The following is a 22097-nucleotide window of genomic DNA, read 5'->3' as shown; positions in this document are numbered from 1 at the left end:
TCGTGAGCCTGACGCAAAAGAGTGACTGACATGTTCTTCTTCACCAGAACAGCCACTCCGCATCCTCTCACTGATCTGTCCCGGCGAAAAACACGGTAAGAAGATGGGAACACATCTTCACCGTTTCTGCTGCTGTGTAGCCAGGTTTCTGTTAGAATAACGATGTATGGACTATTACCTACGATAACAGCCTCAAGCAGATCGCATTTGTTAAAGACGCTGCGGGCGGTAATGTTTATAATATGGAGTTCTTTTTTTCTGATGGAGTAAAGTCAGTCTTTTTTAGAATTGTTGTAGTATTTCCCTATTTTTAATCTGGAGTTTTTCCTGTCATTCCAAACAAGAAGTTCTTCATCTATGAGAAGTTTTTCATTCAGTAAAGTGACTTTTCTGCCGCCGCGGTGGCTCAGCGGTTATGGTGCTCGGCTGCTGACCCAAAAGACGCGGGTTCGATACCGGCCGCGGCGGCTAGAATTTCTTGGGAGGAGAAATTCTAGAGGCGCGTGTACTGTGCGATGTCAGTGCACGTTAAAGAACCCCAGGTGGTCGAAATTTCCGGAGCCCTCCACTACGGCGTCTCTCACAGCCTTAGTCGCTTTGGGACGTTAAACCCCATAAACTAAACTAAACTTTTTGGTTTTTCTTTCTTTTGTTATCTTTCTCTAGCATGTCTGCATGCATAAAACAAGGTTTTCTCTTTTTCTGGGATGGAGCTTCATGACAGGGAGCCTCCGCAAAATTTTTTACAGCCTTTCTTTTACGGCGGGCAGGGAAGAGAGAGACAAAACTATATTTACACAGGAATTCGGGGCACGCCCCAGGGTCCCCGCACGACCCCACTGCACTCAAGTGTTTATGTTCCGAAGGTCCATAACACTGGCAGCACGGCCGGTGGCGATGGTCTGCACGGCCGGGTCCTCCGAGCGCAGCAGGGTCTCCCAGTCCTCCCAGGTCTTGAGGTTCTCTAGGTCCCGCGGGGGAGGGTCCGCCGGGCAGAGGGAAATGATGTGGAGGGAAGAGGCGAAAGATTCTGGGCATAAAGTGCATGCCGGAGTGGGGAAGGAGGGATGATAATGGGCTAGGTTAAGGGGTGAAGGGAGTGTGTGTGTCTGTAGTCTGCGCCAGAGTGTTGCGTGTTTGTTATCTAGGGAGGGGTGGGGCTGGGGGTAGAGCTGGCGTAAGGCTCTGTGCGCCTGGGTCAGCTCACTGAATGAGTGCATGCGCTCCTTCGTGAATCCCCGATCAGAGGCCACCTGAGCCCGGGCTAAAAGGTTGGCGGCCTCGTTTCCGGGATTCCCGGAGTGCGCGGGCACCCATATCAGCTCCACTTGGCGGGGCGGGGTGCATCGGGCGCGTCCCGTATACCAAAAGCAGGGACATGGACTCGGCCTCGAGCAAAATTTAGAATCGCAGTTTTAGAATCGCTTAAAATGTACCGGGGTTCCGTGCGGGTGATAGCAAGTGCAATGGCGGCTTACTCTGCAGCTTCTGGGGAGGTGTCTGGAGGGAGAGGTAGTGTGAGGAGGGCGGAAAAAGAGGAGTCGACCACAGCTGCTGCCGCTTCATCACCCGTGTAGGCAGCTTCCACCCATACGGCGTCCGGCTGGGGGCCGTACGCTCGATGGAGTGCCTTCGCACGGGCTCTGCGGCGCTGCTCATGGTGGGACGGGTGCGTATTCCTCGGGAGCGGCCTGATGAGGAGCTCGCGGTGAAGGGATCGTGGGATGGCGAGGAGGGTTGGGTCGTTGGCCGGTATTTTGATTCCGAGGGTGTCCACGATATACCGACCTGTGGAGGTTTGTGTGAGCGTGATGTATTGGGCCTGTCGGTGGGCCTCCACCAGTTCCCCATCGTATTGTGGAGGCCCAGGCCTAGTAATCTGTCTGTGGGTGTGTTGAGGGGAAGGTGAAGTGCTACCTTGAATGCCTTGCGAATCAAAGCATCCAAAGTGTTTATGTCATGTTTGGATAGTTGTAAGTATGGGGTAGTGTACAGCACACGGCTGAGGACAAAGGCATGAATGAGGCGACATAGGTCGTGCTCCTTCATGCCTCTATGACGTCCCGAAACCCTGCGAATGAGGTGCGATATCGCGCCTACAACCTGCTTGAGTTTCTTGAGGGTGGTGGTGTTTTTGCCATCGTTCTGGATGTGCAGGCCCAATACACGGAGGGTTCCAACCTCAGGTACCGGGTCACCACTCAGTTCAATGGCAATGGGGGAGCGGGGGCAGCGGTGGTTCTTAGGCCGGATGAGGAAGAGTTCGGACTTCTCTGGGGAGCAAGACAGTCCGATGGTCCGTGCGTAATTTTGGGTGAGGGTGGCTGCTTTCTGTAAGGTGTTCTCTATGTCTCCGTCACTGCCGTGAGTGGTCCACAGGGTGATATCGTCGGCATAAAGAGTGTGCTTCAGGTGGAGAATAGTGGCCAATTTTCGGGCGAGCGGGATGAGGGTAATGTTAAAGAGAAAGGGGCACCCCTCGCGGGCAGGGAACATTTCACCAATCGACCTTCCGACGATTAGGCCACTTCATCTGGTCACTTGAAGTCCATACTAGTGATGGTTTACTACCCCTCATGCTATTTTTAGTTTCCGGGCATACCTCAGATGGTGGATATCATTTGCTCACCCTTTTTGCATGAACACATTAGAGTTTGCAATCAAGCACTATAAACTTGTTCGCACGTCATTTTTTTGTGGATTGTCGCTGTGGCCTCGTTTAATTTCGTTTGCAAAAATAATGCACTATTTAAAAAAACAAAGGACAATAGGATTTGTGTATTAACTTTTTGCAGAAGGTTGCCTCAATCCGAACAGATATTCCATATTAAATTCGATACTCGAATGCATTTTTTCCTCTCAATTACACTTGATTCGTTTCTGAAAACATCAATTTTCGCGCATCAGTTCAAAAAAGACACAATTATTATCATCCCCTGGCCAAGTGATTGCAGTTTCAGTGATCATTGACCTCCACTTCAGCATGAGAAAAGTCTGCGCAGTTTTCGTGCACCTGTTTGTATCTATGTCAGGTGGATGTGGATTCTGGTGGCGGCTTTTGTTTTCGCCAGCCACTAAAAAACGTAAGAATTGCTCGGGGCGAGGTTATGGACACCAGGATTTCAGAATATGATATCAGACACTGCTGTGTGGAACAGTCTTTGGTCGCACTGTCTGTGACAAACATCATCATAAAACTAAAACATTTTTAAAAACTTTGTGGAAGCAATAAATGGTATCAGGTCAACGGCTGGGTTATTTGAAGCGTAGCTCGATAAACGAACCTACACATCGATGGAAAGTTCCGAAGCTCTAATAGACATCCTGTCGACTCGTTTGAAATAACATGATTTTAGCGGATGTAAACTTAGTTTGGAAGTTAAGCTTCAGAACAAAATGAAAGAGGCAAGAATAAAGTAGGGCAAGCCAACCCAAGCGAGTAGGTGAAAGGAAACAAAAAAAAAGAGAAGGCTGACCTCTACAGCGTAAAATGACCTTCCTTTTTTGTTCTCTTTCTGTTGTTCTCTTTCTCCAGCACGTCTGCATGCATTGAAGAGGGTGTTCTCTGTTTCTGGGATGGAGCCTTATGACAAGGAGGCCCCGCCGAATTTTCGGCAGCATTTCTTTTACCGCGAGCTTGGAACATATAGGAAATCGACCTTCCGACGATTAGACCAATTCAGCTGGTCACTTGAAGTCCATACCAATGACGGTTTACTACCCCTCATACTATTTTTAATTTTCGTTCATACCAAAGATGGTTGATATCATTTGCGCACTCATTTTGTGTGAATACATTACAGTTTGTACTCAACCAGTATAAACTTCTGTGCACATCATTTTTTTTGTGGATACTCGCTGTTGTTTAGTTTAATTTCGCTTGCAAAATAATGCACTATTTTGAATAAAAAAAAACAAAGGACAATAGCATTTGCGCATTACTTGTTTTCAGAAAGTTTATTCAATGCGAACAGATATTCGATATTATATTCCATGCTGGAAGGCATTGTTCTTAACAATTACATTTGATTTCTTTTCGGAAACTTCAATATTTGTACACAACTTGAAAAGAGACATTTATTATGATCCTCTGGCCACAGTGATAATAGGTTGAATGTCAGAGACCTCCACTTCAGCATGCGAAAAGGCTGCGGAGGATTCTTGCACTTTTTGAGTCTATTTCAGGCGGATGTGGCTTCTGGTGACCGATTCTGTTTTCACCAGCCACTATAAAAATGTAAAAATTGCTAGAGGCAAGGTTATTGATACTATGATATCATATAGGTACACTGCTGTATGGAACAGTCTTTGATCGCATCGTGGGTAGTAGGCATCATCCTAAAACACAACTTGACTAAAAAACTTGACTGGTTGCGCGGTATCTTTCTCTCATGCCTAATCTGAGTTTTTACTCGTGCCATTTCATTTATATGCTGCCTCACCTGTAGCAATAAACCACTTGGTTGTTAGTCAGCGCTGGTGTTTTGTCCTACTCTTGTGTCGTCTTTCATTGAGCTGTTTTTTCAATTCGTAAAACATACACCAACCAGCCCGTAATTGCCCTCTTCTGGACCCCTTATAGCTTTCTTTTGTAGCCATATGTGAGCTCTTCGGTGGATGCCAGTGAGTAAGGGCTGCCTTATCTTAACTATTAGACCTGGGCGCATGGTTGTATTCTGAGATTTCTAGAAGGCTTTTACTAATACCAATATCATTTCTTTAGCCCGCCGTGGTGGCTCAGTGGTTATGGTTCTCGGCTACTGACCCGAAAGACGCGGGTTCGACCCCGGCCGCCGCGGTCGAATTTCTATGGAGGCGAAATTCTAGAGGCCCGTGTACTGTGCAATGTTAGTGCACGTTAAAGAACCCCAGGTGGTCGAAATTTCCGGAGCCCTTCACTACGGCGTCCCTCATAGCCTGAGTCGCTTTGGGACGTTAAACCCCATAAACAGAACTAAACTAATATCAGGTTTTAGACTTTAAAAAACGGAATTTCAAAATCTTGCGCCCGATGTGAGTTCTTAGCGATCAAACTGTGTGACACCGTGGCACAGAGATGCTGCGTGACCGTCATCGCAGCGCCGCTGCGGCCCTCATCGCTACTAGCTGACCTCGTGACGCCAGAGGCCAGCGAAGGTGACGTGGTGCCTGCGCCTGAAGTGAGGCGATTTGATGGGCACAGCTTAGCAATCGCCGCGGGCGCAGAATTTTGGAATTTCGCAAGAAAAAGCAGAAGTGTATTCAGCCATAGCACCGTCAGAAATCGCGCTTTTGATCATACGCGTTAACACTGATATTTTCAAAAAATAATGTCTACAAAGTACTTGCGTGCGGTACGATTTTCGTGGTTTTAGGCATTCGTAGGAGATTCGTGGGGCGATTTTCTAAAGCTAAAATGTTTGTAGTTGAGCGCTTCTTTGTCAGCTCTAGTGTCTCACATTACGCATTTTCCTGTCGTGCTATTGGCGCTTTTCACGAATTCGGCGCCACGCTGTGGTTGCGTCGCGAATTATTCTAAGAAGTATCGGTAGCGCACCGGCTGAAGGACTTGTTTGCTTCTTTGCGACGCGTTCAGACGTTGTTGGCTTAGTGGTCCTATAAAAATATTGGCGATTTTCACGCCATGGACGCCACACCGCTCCGCGCTGCGATTACGTCTACGAAGAACTCTCCTAACATATTCGAGCTGTTTGGTAATTTTGCTGGGCGCCAAACACTTTATAATCTGGAGCCTCGTTGCAAAAATAAAGCTCTGCAGCGCTGCGGCGTGCCATTTTGCAAGTCTACAAGATGGAGAAACCAATTGCCGTCGTTCCATCGCTTAACCACTGCTAGCATCCCGAAGAAAAGGCAGGTTTGGGTACAGAAACTGCTGATCGCAATCCAGTCACAGCGCCTACTTTTGTGCGTTCACGGCATCTTCAGGGAAACGACTTCTTTCTTCCGGGTAAGAACTGATGCCGTTATAAATCTGTTAGGTTTTAATTTAGCGACTAGAATGTTAACCATGGCTGGTCTTTCTAATTGTTCCCGCGACCAAAGTGCAATAACAAAAAATTTTTACCCGACGCAATCAAAGCCGCTATTTAAGCACCAGCATTGTTTAAACACTCGTGTCTCACGGTCCGCAAAATAAAACGTCAGGTGAAGAGAACTATGTAGGGAGAGAACGCATTGGAGAAAGCGTGATCCAGCGTGCAAAAAAACATAGCCTCGAGGCATGTCATGCTTACTTGATGACAAGAGGTAGCTTTGCACGGTAGTCCCTATTGGTAAGCTGCAGTTTATCCATTTCACGCCTGGGCAAATGATTACCGGCAAGTGAAAGCATGCAAAGGAGCGTCCACTACCCGCGCCGTCACTCCTCCGAGGGCGCACTCCGACTCTGGTATTAATTTTATGCCGCATGCAGCGTACAGACATAGGTCAGGGAGGAGTCAGGCCGCTCCCGAGGAATATGCACCCGTCCCACCATGAGCAGCGCCGCAGAGCCCGTGCGAAGGCACTGCATCGAGCGTACGGCCCCGAGCCGGACGCCGTATGGTTGGACGCTGCCTGCGCGGGTGATGAAGCGGCAGCAGCTGTGGTGGACTCCTCTTTATCCGCCCTCCTCACACTACCTCTCCCTCCTCCAGACACGTCCCCAGAGGCTGCAGAGGAACCCGCCATTGCACTTGCTATCACTCGCACGGAAGGCCGGTATATTGTAAGTGACTCTAAAACTGCGATTTTAAATTTTGCTCGAGGCCGAGTTCATGTCCCTGCTTTTGGCAGACTGGACTCGCTCGATGCACCCCCGCCCCGTCATGTGGAGCTGATATGGGTGCCTGCGCACTCCGGGAATCCCGGAAACGAGGTTCCCAACCTTTTAGCCCGAGGTTCTTTAAACCGGGCTCAGGTGGCCTCGGATCGGGGATTCACGAATGAGCGCATGCACACATTCAGTGAGCTGACCGAGGCATACAGAGCCTCACGTCAGCTCTACCCCCTGCCCCACCCCTCCCTAGATAACAAACACGCAACACTCTGGCGCAGAATACAGACACACACTCTCCCCTCACCTCTTAGCCTAGCCCACTATCATCCATCCTTTCCCACTCCCGCATGTGCCCTATGCCCAGAACCCTTCGCTTCTTTCCTCCACATCCTTTCCCTCTGCCCGGCGGACCCTCCCCCGCGGGACCTAGAGAACCTCAAGACCTGGGAGGACTGGGAGACCCTGGCGCGCTCAGAGGACCCGGCCGTGCAGACCATTGCCACCGGCCGTGCTGCCAGTGTTATGGACCTCGGGAACATAAACACTTGAGTGCAGTGGGGTCGTGCGGGGACCCTGGGGCGTGCCCCGAATTCCTGTGTAAATGAAGTTTTTTCTCTCTCTCTCTCTTTCTTTCAGGGAGGAATGACAGGGAGGGGCGGTAGGGCAGCCTACGCAGACGGAGCCCTATATCCCTCACTACATGGGAACGCAGCGGTAGCTGCCGTAGTGGACCCAACTACCAAGAACTCGTCAGCCTTTCCATACAGAACTGCAGTTAAGGGAATGTCTTCAAGCGGTAGATTTTAGCTTGATCAACTCAGCTCATGTTAACGACGTATACGAAGAATTTAACGACAGGCTAACCACGGCAGTTTTGCAATCTTCTACACCTCAAATCAAAAGATACTATAGTACGCCTATCTGTCCCCGGATGACACAAGCTATTATGAAACTTATTAAGGAAAAAGATCACTGGCATACCAAATGTAAACAAAAGCGAGGTAATTCATATTACTTAGTAAAGTTTCGGAGAGCAAGAAACTTAGTTACTGCTGCCATAAGGTCCCGCAAGAAAGAGTATTACTCCCAATTAATTTTGAAAAATGCCCACAGTACGAAAGTCACATGGCAGATCATTAACTCTGTTATTAAACCCGTAGCAAATCGTTTTATTATGCCTGACATAGAAATCGTGGGGATCTCCATTGAAAATCTAGTTACAACGTTCAATGTATATTTTTACACTATTGGTGCAAGTATAGGAAATACTTGCCCCTGCACTGAGTACCCCCCTCCTCCGCAAAACATTGTAGTGACCTTTGCATACCATGATATTACAGTGGATGAGATTGTATATACAGCTAATCATTTTCCATCGAAATTATCTACTGGATGTGATGGCGTTGCCTCTATTGCGCTGAACGAATGCATTGATATCTTATGCCAGCCACTTGAAAAAATCTTCAACTTTGCCTTCTATTCCTCCACCTATCCCGATATGCTTAAGCTAGCTAGAATAGTACCGATTTACAAAAATGGTGACCGTAACCACGTTGAGAATTACCGCTCAATTTCCATTTTAAGCTGCATAAACACACTTTTTGAAAAACTCGTTGCAAAGAGAGTGAAAATATTTCTCGAGAAAGAAACCTTGCTATGTCCGCAACAACACGGCTTTAGACCAAACAGATCAACTGGTACGGCCGCCATATCGCTAACAAACACGATCAACACTTTCCTAAATGATAATAAAATAGTCTTAGGAATTTTTTTGGACATTAAGAAAGCATTTGACACTGTTGATCACGAAATTTTACTGAAAAAACTGGTGCATTACGGGTTTAGAGGTATTAGTTTAGAATTCTTCAGAAGTTATCTCAATAATCGGCGGCAAATGATCCAACTTAGTGGTGTAAAATCTGACTTTGAAACAGTTACGGTTGGTGTGCCTCAGGGTTCAGTCCTTGGTCCGATTTTTTTTACCTTGTATATTAATGACCTGCCGCATTTCACACAACACTTCTCTGTTTTTATGTATGCTGACGACACTGCTCTTCTATGTGCTCATGAATCTACAACGGATCTTATTAGCACCGCAAACCGAGAATTGGAAACTTTGTGTAGCTGGTTTATTTCAAATAAACTTGTTGTAAATGTTAATAAGACAAAATACATAATATTTAGGGGCTCCAGAAAAACAATACATGAAAACCTGCCTTCCGTGCAATGGCTGGGAACACCTATTGCACTTGTCAATAACATCACTTATCTTGGAATAATTCTAGATGAGAACCTGCACTGGAAGCCATACATTCAGGCGCTTTGTAAAAAGTTAGCTACAGCATGCTTTGCACTCTACAAATGCCGAGATTATTTTGGTAATGACATACTCAGAACTATTTATTTCTCAATTTTTCAAAGCCAGTTATCATATTGCATTGAATCATGGGGCCACACCTACCAATCTTATTTGGAACCACTTAGGGTCTTGCAAAAAAGGGCAATTCGATTCATTTCACATTCAGGATACAACGCCCACACTGCTCCTCTTTTTAAACAGATGGATATACTGCCACTACAATCATTACTTGAATACAGGACTGTCTTGACAATACACACATGCCTTACAGACAATTACCCGTTACACTCATCGCTATTCTGTATCCCACCACTATGCACTCGCAACGCCACTCATAGAAATTTCCTTCTTCCGAAAACAAAAAATGTCTATGGAGAAAGAAGGATGGCCCATGTTGGTATTAAGCTGTGGAACAAGCTTCCAAGTGAACTCAAACATTGTAAAACTTTTTCTGTGTCACTGAAGAAATATTATAAACAATGAGCGAAGCCACCGCTTTTTTTTTCATGTATTTTTGTGTGTTTGTATCTGTTTGTAAAAGAGGCTTGGTGCTCTGAATATTGTTGCTCTATGTACTCATTTATGTCTTTCTAACTTCATGAGCTTTTATATGAATGTAATTAATTTTTGTTATGCCTGCAATTTTCTTTGAAACTGAATTTCATGGATCCCAACTAGCTTCCAGCTAGGGATCCAGATGTTTTAACAAGCATGCCTTGTATGAATGTTCAGAAATAAAAATTGAATCAATCAATCAATCAACCATACTAGAGGCAGAAGTGGCTGCGATAGCCCTGGTCATACAGCGCGGGAATGCTCCCGGCCGATCCTACCACATCGCGACCGACTCAAAAGCGGCTTGTCGGCTCCTCCTTGCAGGCAGAATGTATAGATTTCTCCCGCTAGTGACGAGCACCCCGAGTCAAATACATCCGTCAAATATCAGATAACTTGGGACACCGCACACTCAGGCTTGGAAGGAAATGAGGTCGCGGATTGCCTAGCTCGAGGTTACACAAACCGAGGGATCCTTGACCCGATCTCCCCCAACCATTCGCTCATCGATCCCATGTCCACAGCCTACAACACTAGACTCTACCACCAACGCCTCATGCGCCGATTCCTACTATCACATCACAAACAACTGACGGCGCAGGAGGCTAAGGGCTGGAGGCAATTCCAGGCCAACACCTTCCCCAGTCTACACAAATAAGACATCGTATTCCCAGAACGATACCACCCCATCCGCCCATTGTGCGCCAGTCAGCCCACAGCCTACCATGTGACATGGGGGTGCATTGGGCACAAGCCACCTCACTTTCAAACAAAGAGAACAAAGGAACAGTGGGGGCCAAAGCAGTTGTGTTGAAATGGCATCGATTAGTACCTTCGCATGGGCCAGTCGGTGAGGCATCGTGGAGAGGTGTAGCGCAAAGGAAACAAGAGCTCCTCGTGTTTCCTTTTTATTTTTGCCGTCCTTGTTTCCTTTGCGCTGCTCTTCTCAATGCTGTAGAAATGTTTAGCTTTCTCTTCTATCACAGCAGTTCTACAAGCAGATTTAGTTAGACTTTCTGTTAGGTTTTTGTTTTCTTGCGTTAGAGGAGCAGTCATTTTACAGCGACAGCTCCTACTATCCGCTTTCAAGGTTTCACAGCATTGTCAAAAAACAAGAGAGAATGTTCACAACATTCATATACGGTGTGAAAGCACGGCTTACGATGGCAGGTGCAGCCACCGGTGGAATTTGAACAATCCAGGTTGATCTCAGATAGACTGGCAGACAAACGTTACACTATTTTGCTTGGGTTAGAGCCACAGGGTTAGTGCTTTCGCAATTATATCCGCAACAGGCCACCTTCTGCGTCAGATATCGGCGGTTCTGCCGCAGAAATAACGAGGAAGAGGAATATGATATAAGCAAGAACCGGTAGCATGTAGGTTGATTGGTTGGTTTATGGGGTTTAACGTCCCAAAGCGACTAAGGCTATAAGAGACGCCCTGACTGGGGAATAAAGTTCGGAGATTGATGTCCAATCAGGTGCACAGTTGTAGGCACTGGCGGTACCACCCATGTGAGGGGGCGGTGCTGAACTCTCTCGCTCTCGAGCAGCTTGGTCGTGTCGAATTGGCAGGTCTCGAAGGCGGGTGCGGCTTCGTCCGCACCCAGGCACATGGCCGTGTGCTTCCATACCCGCCACTGATCAAGACAGAGCTTGAGGCTCTGCTCTGGCCAGCTAGGGTCCTCTTTCAGGGCTGTAGTTACCGGCCTAAGGTTACTATCTCATGAAATAAACAAGCTTTTAGGGCCTCGCGTCGCTGGTCTGCGGACACAGCCAGCACTCCTGCACTTTAGTGTCTCACATCTTGTGTTTGTGGCGTTCTGAAGTCATATTGCGGCATTTTTAGGCAGGACTAAGCTCAGCTGCAGCAGTTTTGTGCATGAAGGCAAGTTTTGCTACACTTGATAATATTTTGTTTAAAATACTCTATGCAGAGAGTGTTCAAAATTGGAGGGTACACTTAAGCTCCGCATTAAGGGTACAAAGCTACAACGTTAATATAATGCCCATATACGCGAAATTGGCCATTATAGCGCTCATACCTCCCCTGGTGCGGTGGACCAGCGGTGCGCCACTGCCGTGCAATGGGAGATGCTGCCGCCGGTGAGGCCTGTGCGACCCAGGCTACTCTTCCCGAGCAACCTCTCGCGACCAAGTTATTAATTGTCACCTGTCACTGCGGACAGAGTGTTCACAATCTGGTGGGCAGGTTGGAATGACGCCACAAGATCACGTGGCCTAGGCGGCCCACCTGTCACTTAGGAAGCCCATTTAGGTTGTTTTTCAGAGCATTTCTTCGGTAATTTTTCGCGACACGGGCTCCTTAGCGCTGTCACATGAAAACCGATGGTCTGCTCACCAGGATTTGAGTGTTCACATGTTCGTTGAATGTCTTCGTGGTAAACACGACATAAAAGTTAATTGCACCCGGAAGCCGCGGCATATACTTACCTAATTGAGGCTTTACCCCTACGTGTTAGTTATCTAGTCAGCTCGAATCTCGTCTGCCGTGAAAGCTCTGCACGTCAGTAGGCCTGCCATGAAAAACGAACGACATAGCTACACTGCATATCTCATTCTGTCGTAGGAAGTTGCTGATGGTGCTGACGTGCTGAAGACTGATGCTGAAATGGTGCTGAAGTCTCTTCACTGCATGGCGGCACACACAGACTCATCATTAGTTACCCAGATGAAAACTACCAGTGAATTGACTTGAATTTTATCCGTCATGTCTCGTTGCACAGTTAAGACGAAAGCGCATCTATTGTCTACAATAGCCGCAGACATTGAAAATTATAACAGGTTATTAAAATGCCTGTGGACGTTTGGTAATGTTTTACCAGTTTCGTCTGAGAGATAAACGAGCTTTGAGCAGCCACGCACCGTTGCTGCCTCATTCAGGGCAGCAAAGGTTTGTAGTTCTCAGCAGTTATCTTCGCGCTTCCTAGCGCTATAATCCTTGAAAACAATGTTCTGGTTTTTACGCTTATAAAGAACCATCAGTCAGAGGGTACGTAGCTTTATTGCATCACGTAACAATCACAGTTGTAAATGTTAGATTTACACTAACAAGAAATGAGCGAACATTCTCCATAGCGCATAACAAAACACAGGCTTTGTTGAAGGAAACATTGTAAGTCACGTATAAATGGCGGTGTCTGCCTAATGATACACACATTAGGGTTGAACGAAATTCGGCAGCCACTACGCAAGAAGTAACTCCTTTTTTTTTTCCTGTACTCCTCAGCAAAAGAACGCGCATCATTACAAGTAAGAAAAAAGGATGGTGTTTAAAGTTGGGTGCATGCTTGGGTTTCATAGAGTTTTGCAAACGCAAGTGCTGGCTAAGGAGCCATTTTTTTTCTTTGCTGAGCATCATCTTTTCTGCTTTCATACAAGCTGTGAATTTTCAACGATAGCGGTTTGCTATCAATGCCAAAAACAGTGTTTAACTTTAAAATGCACTGAAAATACTTCCAAAAGAGAATTGTGTCCTGTGATTTGTAGTGCACAAAGTGTTTTGGGTTCCTACAGCGGACCGCGCTCAAAAATATAAGGGAACATTACAACGGTCCAAACGTTACAAGCGGCTTCGGGGGGAGAGGTGAGGGTTACCCACGAAAATAAATATATGCCAGCAGGAATGGCGACAAAGGCTTAATTTGAAGAAGCAAATATTTAAGTGCAAGTGCAGCGTTACAGAGGGATTCAGGTATTTCATACAAATTAATAATCATGTTTTATGAAAAACGAAGAAATCTGCGCAAACACTTCCAGATTGCGCTTTGCCGTCACTGCGCGTGGCGCTGAACACTCAAAAGCGGCGCAGATAATTTTTCGTATAGTTCTTCGGGATGCTGTCTATCTCTCGGCCAATGAGCTGATGCGCAGTGCCCCAGTAGAAAGGTGCCGAATGTATTGAGTTTCATTTGATTGATTTCATTGTTACTTGAGCACTGCAGCAGGTGGGCCACCTGTTTTTGTGGCACGGACGGAAGGCCGCTTCCTCTACTGAGGAACGGGGCCTTTAATCATGTCGCAATAATAAATAAATACTTCAGATAATAACTAGGCCGGTTGAGATCTAAAGTGCTGAAAATTGTGGCCTGCAGAAATTCGGGCCGTTTCGACCGCTTTCTCCGTCATCAAGATTGATCAAATTGCTGTAACTGCACGCTCAAAAGCTAGATGGCAACAAATGCCAAAGTGTATTGTTTTTCCCCACACTCACTTACACCTTTTCTTACGCCGCAAGAAACTCCGTCGATGGCAAAACGTAATTAGTTCATAATGGTTTTTTTTTTGGCAGAGGCGTGCTATAAACTAAAAGTTTCTATACTTTTGTGTTGATTCAGCTGAAAAACGTTTAGCAGACTCCTTGATAACCTTTAAAGTAAGATATGAGACTCCCACAGTCATCATGGTGAAATTTACTTCGCGCATAACAACATTTAATAAATAAAATGAACCAAAATATGGAGTAAAAAGTATGCCTTATTTTGAAGCGCTGTTTAACAATTCATTACGATGATATTCTTGGATACGCCGCTCCATGTCTCGACGTTACCTTTTGTAATCCGCCGTTCTCTAAGTTTTTTACTATAAGGTGCTGCGCCTTACGCAGGAATTTCTGCCCCGTATTTTTGAGTCATGGCTGAAATACCGGCCTCAGGATAATTATCCCTCGGACAGCGCGTACTCCGTAGACGCTGTTGCACGCGAGAAAGTCGAGAGCAGGAAAGTCGCAAAGGAAACTTCACTGCCACCATCCACATTCTATTAAAAAGGTTTAAAAGGGTGAACGCAAATGCTCCCAGAAAACGGATGAATGAATGAATACCTCGCTTCGTTCAGAAAAATCGCATTCTCAAAAAATTACCACCGTAGCGAAGCTTACAAACAACTGGAATAGTCATCTGGTATGAGCCGCTGAAACTACTGATGTTGGAGTCGCCCACAGGCTCACGCCCTGGACAGAACACGTCTGGCAGTTACGCGTCAAGACTTACGCAAAATTGGATACGCTTTTTACACATGGTTCGGTATGACTAGACTTCACCGATGCGCCAGTACGTGAGTACACAGCAGCGCTGCGAGAATCAGGGCGGCCGGCAGCGCCATGGAGGACCAGAGGGGCGAGGCAGAAGAGTAGAGCCTGCTTTCGCCTACAGGTGCCTCTTGCAGGCTGGACGCCACCACTCTGCTACCCGTCTGAACTGTGTTCTTGGCGTCTTCCAGTATCATATCGGCAGCCTTCTCGGCGATCATCACGACCGGGGCGTTCAGGTGGCCTGACAACATGTCCGGGATCACGGAAGCATCCACGACACGCAGGCCGGTCACACCGCCACGAACCCTGCGCAGGAAAATTAATCAGGCCCCATAACTTCGGCCTGACTCAGTCTCCGTAGCTATGCCAACGCTATCCGTAATGCGCTACGCACTACGGTACTTACGTGACAGTGCTCATGAGCAATGCTGGGGTTGCCTGGGGAATATTGTTTACTTTCATCTGCGTCTAATATCTCCTGCCGGGCAAAGCAAACATCTATTGGCCGGTGCCGGTTAAAATAAGCAACACTTTCTGAGCGTTCAAGTCCAGTTCCCCAGTGGCGCAATTGGTTAGCGCACGGTACTTATACGACAGTGCTCGTGAGCAATGCCGGGGTTGTGAGTTCGAGCCTCACCTGGGGAATACTGTTTTCTTTTATCTTCGTCTAATATCTTCTCCCGAGCGAAGTGAACATCTACCGGCAGGTGCCGGTTAAAATAAGAAACGCTTTCTGAGCGTTGAACTCCAGTTCCCCAGTGGCGCAATTGGTTAGCGCACGGTACTTATACGACAGTGCTCGTGAGCAATGCCGGGGTTGTGAGTTCGAGCCTCACCTGGGGAATACTGTTTTGTTTTATCTGTGTCTAATATCTTCTTACGACCAAAGTGATCATCTATCGGCATGTGCCGGTTAAAATAAGGAACACTTTCTGAGCGTTGAACTCCAGTTCCCCAGTGGCGCAATTGGTGAAATCGTCTGTGAGGCAGGGCTGTCCATTATCCACGTTGCTTTTTGCTTTATACCTAGAGCCGTTATGCTTGAGCATGATAAGGAACGAAAGGATACGCGGTTTCGCGCTGGAAGCAACGGAGGTAAAAATGCTTGCGTACGCAGATGATGTCGCTATTTTTTGTAGAGACAAAGAAAGCGTTCAAGAAACTGTTAGAGTGGCGGCTGATTTCTGCGCTAAAACGGGGTGCCATGTTAACTGGGAGAAATCATCTAGATTCTGGCACGGGGAGTGGGTTCAAAGCCCTGATGTGTTTGCCAATGTGCGATGGACAGCTCTGCCCTCAAAGTACTTGGGTGTACCACTTGACCAATACAATGACACTGAGGAATACTGGAATAGGGAAATAGAGAATCTCAGAAGGAAAACGCAAGCCTGAAACGCCGGAACCTATCTATGTTCACACGAGCAACTGTTTGCAACCTTTTCTTGGTTGCAAAACTGTGGTATGTCTTGAAGGTATTTTTCATGTCGCGCGTAACCATACAAAAAATACATCGAATCTTTGCTGTTTTCGTGTGGGGAAGCACATGGGAACGTACGAGTCGGACAAATCTGTTTCTTTCGGTTCGAGTAGGGGGAGTGGGGCTTGTGCATTTGTTTATCAGACAGACTGTGTCGCGTTTTATTTTTCTGCCAGACCAGAATGATCTCTTTTTGTGTACTTTTGTGCAAGTGCGCCTGCGCAATGCTTTGCCTGAGTTTTTGGTGTCCTGTTCTGATAAAAGAACGACAGCCGTAAGAGGATTTTGGCGCGAAGTTATCACGGCTTTTAACATGCTGAAAGTGCGCTTTTCTTTAGATTATTTAAGTTATGTGTCGAGAAAGAAACTGTATAAAGATTTGTTGGATGTCATGCTGCCTGCACCAGTGTATCGACAGCTTGGTTGCCGAGGCCCAGGGCAAGATGTTGTGAAAAGGGTAAAACGTATGCCAGTAAATCCTAACGTGAAAAGTTTTTTCTTCAAACTCCATACTAACACTCTGCCAGTTAAAACCTGGCTAGAACAAAAGGGCATTTTTGTGCCATGGACGGTTAACTGTATGCTCTGCAAAAAGCCTGAGACAGTCGAGCATGTGTTTATAAAATGTTGGTATCCGGTATTTCATTGGGACATTCTACAAAGAACAATAAAGAAAGACCTGCCAATCACGCCATATGGAATCCGGTTCTTAGTGGTAGAAGATGACCGAGATGTTCCTTATGACCTCATCATGCTACTGGGCCTCCACAGCATATGGAAAACCAGGATGTCAGTGAGAAATGCCGATGTGAACATTCGACCTGTAAGAGAAAATTTCATTGAAAGTGTTGTGCGTGTGCGGGAATGTTACCGAGCCCAATCGGAGCTACCCGAATGGCTTGGCGTGCTGGATGAACTTGCAGCCCTCAAGAAGTTTTAAACAAGCACGTTGACCGTAGGCCGGTTCACGTGTTTTAGCGGTTTGTTTGTGTGTTTGTTTGTTATCGTTGTCAAAACAGGCAATAAAAAAAAAACCAGTGGCGCAATCGGTTAGCGCACGGTACTTATACGACAGTGCTCGTGAGCAATGCCGGGGTTGTGAGTACGAGCCTCACCTGGGGAATACTGTTTTGTTTTATCTGCATCGAATATCTTCTTACGACCAAAGTGATCACCTATCGGCATGTGCTGGTTAAAATAAGGAAAACTTTCTGAGCGTTCGACTCCAGTTCCCCAGTGGCGCAATTGGTTAGCGCACGGTACTTATACGACAGTGCTCGTGAGCAATGCCGGGGTTGTGAGTTCGAGCCTCACCTGGGGAATACTGTTTTGTTTTATCTGCGTCGAATATCTTCTTACGACCAAAGTAGTCATCTATCGGCATGTGCCGGTTAAAATAAGGAACACTTTCTGAGCGTTCAACTCCAGTTCCCCAGTGGCACAATTGGTTAGCGGACGGTACTTATACGACAGTGCTCGTGAGCAATGCCGGGGTTGTGAGTTTGAGCCTCATCTGGGGAATACTATTTTGTTTTATCTGCGTCTAATACCTTTTTCCGACTGGAGTAACCATCTATCGGCATGTGCCGGTTAAAATAAGGAACATTTTCTGGGCGTTGAGCTCCAGTTCCCCAGTGGCGCAATTAGCGCACGGTACTTATACGACAGTGCTCGTGAGCAATGCAGGGGTTGTGAGTTCGAGCCTCACCTGGGGAATACTGTTTTGTTTTATCTGCGTCTAATATCTTCTTACGACCAAAGTAATCATCTATCGGCATGTGCCGGTTAAAATAAGGAACACTTTCTGAGCGTTCAACTCCAGTTCCCCAGTGGCGCAATTGGTTAGCGCACGGTACTTATACGACAGTGCTCGTGAGCAATGCCGGGGTTGTGAGTTCGAGCCTCACCTGGGGAATAATGTATTCTTTTAACTGCGTCTAATATCTTCTGCCGAGCGAAGACAGTGCTCGTGAGCAAGCTCGTCTGGCAAATAGTGTTTCTTTTTCAACGCTAAGTGGTCTGAATCGGACTAGTCATCCCCTACGTCGTCTTTCGTATGCCTTGTGTAACTTATGCAGATTAAGCCCCACATACCATGACATCTGTCTTTTTCTCCTTTTAAGCGCACACTCTGCAGCGCGTGGTGGATGCTTGCCGCTACGTGATGTGTACAACAAGCGCTGCTTTCCTAGCGCTAACCCGCAGTTTCCCATTGGCGTTTGCGCACTCTTTGCCAAGAAAAGCTTGCGCGGGCGCTGCCAAGTTTAGTTGTTGGCGCTGAAGGTATGCCAGGGCGTCTCGATATTTGGTTTTCTCAATGAGATCGCAAATAGCACCAGAATTTTTACAACTTTTTTTGATTGAATATTTGCGTTCAGTCAGACATGATCAAAATTTGTAAGATTGTGTGCGGTGACTTTTTCTCCGTTCCACTATACAGAGCCTTGTACAGCGGTCACCAGGGTCAAGATGTATTGAAGCGGGTGTATAGGGTGCCATTTCCCCAGGACTAAAAACGTTTTTCTTTAAGCTGCTGTAGTGGGACGATATCGGTAAAAACATTTCTTAAGAACTGGGGTTTTTTTGTCATGGGGGTCACTTTCTTTAATATGCAAACTGCCTGCGACAATAGACCATGTTTTTCTACACTGTTGGGAAGAGTTTAGTTTTGGGACGTATTACAAAGAACCCTAAAGAAAGTCTTACTGTTGGATACACACGGAATCAGGTTCCTGTCAACAGACAACGAAAATGGCGTATGTGTCGAAATCATCCTGTTAATTGATCTACACAGCCTCTGGCGCTCCTGGATGGCTGGGTTGTCTTTCGACCAAGATGCCCTCCCTGCCAGGCTCTACTTTCGTAAGAGTGTACACGTCTTTGTTCAAATGCAAAAATTTAAGTGTACAGTGGCAAAATGGCTGTCACGGTTAGAATCCCTGATTCATTTGAGAGAACTTGACGTCGGCAACCTGATCCCACTTAAGGATGACGGCTTGCTCGCTACTATCATTACTACCTGAACATTTGGCTTTGAGCTGGCTGAATTGTTCTGTGTATGATGTTTTAGTGTGTTCATGTCTGGTAATAAAGCAAAAAAGTTCTCAATTCGCGCCACAGGTTATCTGATGGTACTTACAATAAAGTGCTAGTGAGCAATGCCGGACTTGTTAGTTCAACCCTCAGTTGGGAAGCACTTTTTGTTCCTTTTTCAACAAAATCTCTCCCAAGCGACGTGGAAGTTTATCACGACATGTTTGTGGAAAAGGTATCGATCCCAAAGCATTCAGTCGATTCTGAAACGATGTTGTGTATTCACCACGTTCGTGTACTTTTAAGCCTATTTTCGTTTAACCTTTGCCCAATAGAGTTTCTTACTATTACCTAGAGGGAAAGCTGGCAGCCCGTCTATGGGAGTTTCAATGGAGACCCCTCGTGACCACTTCAGCCACAATGGGCGCTCAAAGCATCATGGGGCGGTGAGCTACTGACTGCAGAACTTCAACTTTTGGCCAAAAAATAATGCAAAAATAAACGCTATTCGATAATCAAGAATGTCCTAACATTCAATATCCTGTCTGTAAATTGCAACAAACGAGCAGAAAAGCATTTAAGTGCAAAGTTCGCCCAAAATAAGGGATGGCTAGCTCTCCTATTGGCCAAGTAATGAACACAACAAAACTAATATTTCGTAATTAACAAGCGCACTTTTAAAAGTAAATATGTTTTCAAAAAATGTTGTTGCTTAAACACTATAAGAGGTTTTTAAAGGCATTTCAGAAAAGTAAAACCTTTTATTGGCGTCGTGTGTCGTCGCGTTTTCACTACTATGGGTTTTGCACACTGCGTTTGCGCGAAAGTCGTTTGCGCACACACGAACAGCGTTTTCGGAATGAAACACCTTAGTAGTGCGACTCCGTGTTCCCGAAAAACTACGACTGTCTCGCAACAAGTAGCTCACCGCCCCATGATGGTTTGAGCGTCCATGGTGGCTGAAGTGCCGCGCCGCCAGCTTTCCCTCTAGGTAATAGTAAGAAACTCTATGCCTTTGCCCTCATTTGTGTTTGCAAGCGTACCTGAGTCTTGGGTCGACGACAGCCAGTTTATCACTTCCCATTCTGCATGTCCCAGCCGGGTGCGCAGCGGTGGCTGCGAACGACAGGGCTAGGCAGCGCCAGTAGTCGTCACTGAACTGCTCGTGTTGCTCGCATCCCGGGAATGGCGGCGTCCAGAACTTAGAGCCGTGCGCGCGGAATGCCTCCGAGTCGGCGATCTGCTTGCACACCTTGAGGCCTGCATCAAGATGAAGAAATCAGCTCTTCTCGTCATCTCACAAGACCAAGGCACCACCTAAAGAATCTTTGTCTGGAAAGAAACAGTTCTATGAATGCTCATGGTTTCATTAAGAGTGGTTTTAAAGCGAAAGCATTATCTGGGCCATGGGTAACGAAACTCGCCGTGCCGTGCTTGCGCTCGTTTGAACGTCCCACTTGTCCGTTCAAGCAGGCGCAGTCATGCGCGTCGGCTCACCTTTGCCAAACACGGCATGTTAATTTTTTTTCAGTCCTGCCCAACTGTTCAGTAGTGCCCTATACACTTCCCTGAACTGCACAACACTTTCAATGAAATATTCACGCTCAGAATTGATTTTTACCTTTTCATTATTGAACTGCATTCTTCTTTGCCACAACCTGGGGAGCCCCAGGAGCAATAATGCATGAAATGAAAGTTTTCTGTTGTGTAAAAGTAAAAATCATATGCCATATGCATCTACTGGTAGTTCTTTCTTTAAAGTTCTCAGAAGAACATCCCCAGAAAATTGGGATGCCAACAGACCAAAAACACGTGTTCATGGTCTCAGGTTTGTGGCACAGGAAACAGTTTATTGAGCAAGGCACGAAAAGATTTTTATCGTGCACCTATGTAGACACAGATGGTGTCTTAGTGTGCAGTTCAAGAAAGAAAAATTTGACCGATAGTACGAGCAATTCGCTTCTCAACTCTCTTAAGTACATCGACTCCTGGTCCTGGACAAAGTGGGAAACGGTATATCGGTGCCGGAAGCATTGCGTCCACTGAATCCGCATACAATTTTTGTGATACACAATACAATATACCACATTATAAGCGCTGCCGTAAGAATGCATGCTAGTGAGTTCGTCTTTCATTATAAAAAAAGAGAAAAATAAAAAAAATAAGTGGGAAACAATTTTAAATAAAAGTGCTTTAGCATTCAAAGCATGTATGTAGTCTCAAATGCCCTCCGTAATGTTAGATAAGGTTGGAAAATTGCCTCGTGATTCGAAGAGGTTTCTTTCTCGTTGTATCATGTGTGAGCACGCGTGCTACTAGGCTTTATTCGAAATGCCAAAGTGCTCAAGTGGTTTGGCCTAACGTTATTTAACAGCCCACCAGCGGAGTGCACCGCTTCACCCCCAATATACGTTACGAATGCAATACATCGCAACGGGAAACGTCACGTCGGAAAATAGCCAACATAAAGAGCTACCAACAAGTAGCCAGTTCTCAGGAGAAGGCATCCCATTAAATGGCACCCCATATGCGCACTCGGAGCGCAGTGGATACTAAACCAAGAGAGGTATCATCGAATCCTTTCATCTAATCTAAAATGAATCTGTCAGCTAATAAGCAACCTCACGGCTGCACATCAGCGCAGTCGCCTTTTGCGACAACGGCCTGCATATGCTAGACCTAGATTGTCACTGTAAATTAAAATTTTTGTGACAGCTGTTATCGAAAGATCATGCTCAAGCAGAGAGCCTTTATGCTCACACAGGAAGCCTAAATGGGCACTATAAACCTCGCCACGCGTGAACGGTTTTATAAAGAGATCCAACCATTTAGCTCTCAAATTATTATATTTCTGATTTAAT

General features: G+C 46.3%; 1 protein-coding gene and 4 non-coding genes across 6 annotated transcripts in view; 4 read left to right on the top strand and 1 right to left on the bottom strand.

The window, feature by feature from the left end:
* Window positions 1-12679: 12679 nt before the first annotated feature.
* LOC149361862 (uncharacterized) overlaps window positions 12680-22097 on the bottom strand; it is a 105385-nt gene continuing 95967 nt past the window's right edge. For both annotated transcript variants that reach the window (XM_089572857.1, XM_089572858.1), the window contains exons 10-11: window positions 20280-20496; window positions 12680-15032 (exon numbers count right to left, since the gene is read on the bottom strand). In XM_089572857.1, the coding sequence (XP_089428983.1) occupies window positions 14732-15032; window positions 20280-20496 (518 nt within the window). In that variant the 3' untranslated portion in view covers window positions 12680-14731. The remainder of the gene's footprint in view (window positions 15033-20279; window positions 20497-22097) is intronic.
* TRNAI-UAU (transfer RNA isoleucine (anticodon UAU)) lies at window positions 15280-15371 on the top strand. Its single transcript is given in 2 exon segments — window positions 15280-15317; window positions 15336-15371. It is a non-coding gene; the product is annotated as a tRNA-Ile (tRNA).
* Window positions 15479-15570, top strand: TRNAI-UAU (transfer RNA isoleucine (anticodon UAU)). The gene is given in 2 exon segments: window positions 15479-15516; window positions 15535-15570. It is a non-coding gene; the product is annotated as a tRNA-Ile (tRNA).
* TRNAI-UAU (transfer RNA isoleucine (anticodon UAU)) lies at window positions 17434-17525 on the top strand. Its single transcript is given in 2 exon segments — window positions 17434-17471; window positions 17490-17525. It is a non-coding gene; the product is annotated as a tRNA-Ile (tRNA).
* On the top strand, window positions 18027-18118 carry TRNAI-UAU (transfer RNA isoleucine (anticodon UAU)). The gene is given in 2 exon segments: window positions 18027-18064; window positions 18083-18118. It is a non-coding gene; the product is annotated as a tRNA-Ile (tRNA).

This window comes from Amblyomma mixtum, chromosome 2 (assembly GCF_055824585.1).
Source record: "Amblyomma mixtum isolate Tamu chromosome 2, ASM5582458v1, whole genome shotgun sequence".
NCBI lineage: Eukaryota > Metazoa > Arthropoda > Arachnida > Ixodida > Ixodidae > Amblyomma > Amblyomma mixtum.
The sequence above is the reverse complement of the archived record's forward strand: the minus strand, read 5'-3'. Positions and strand labels throughout refer to the sequence as shown.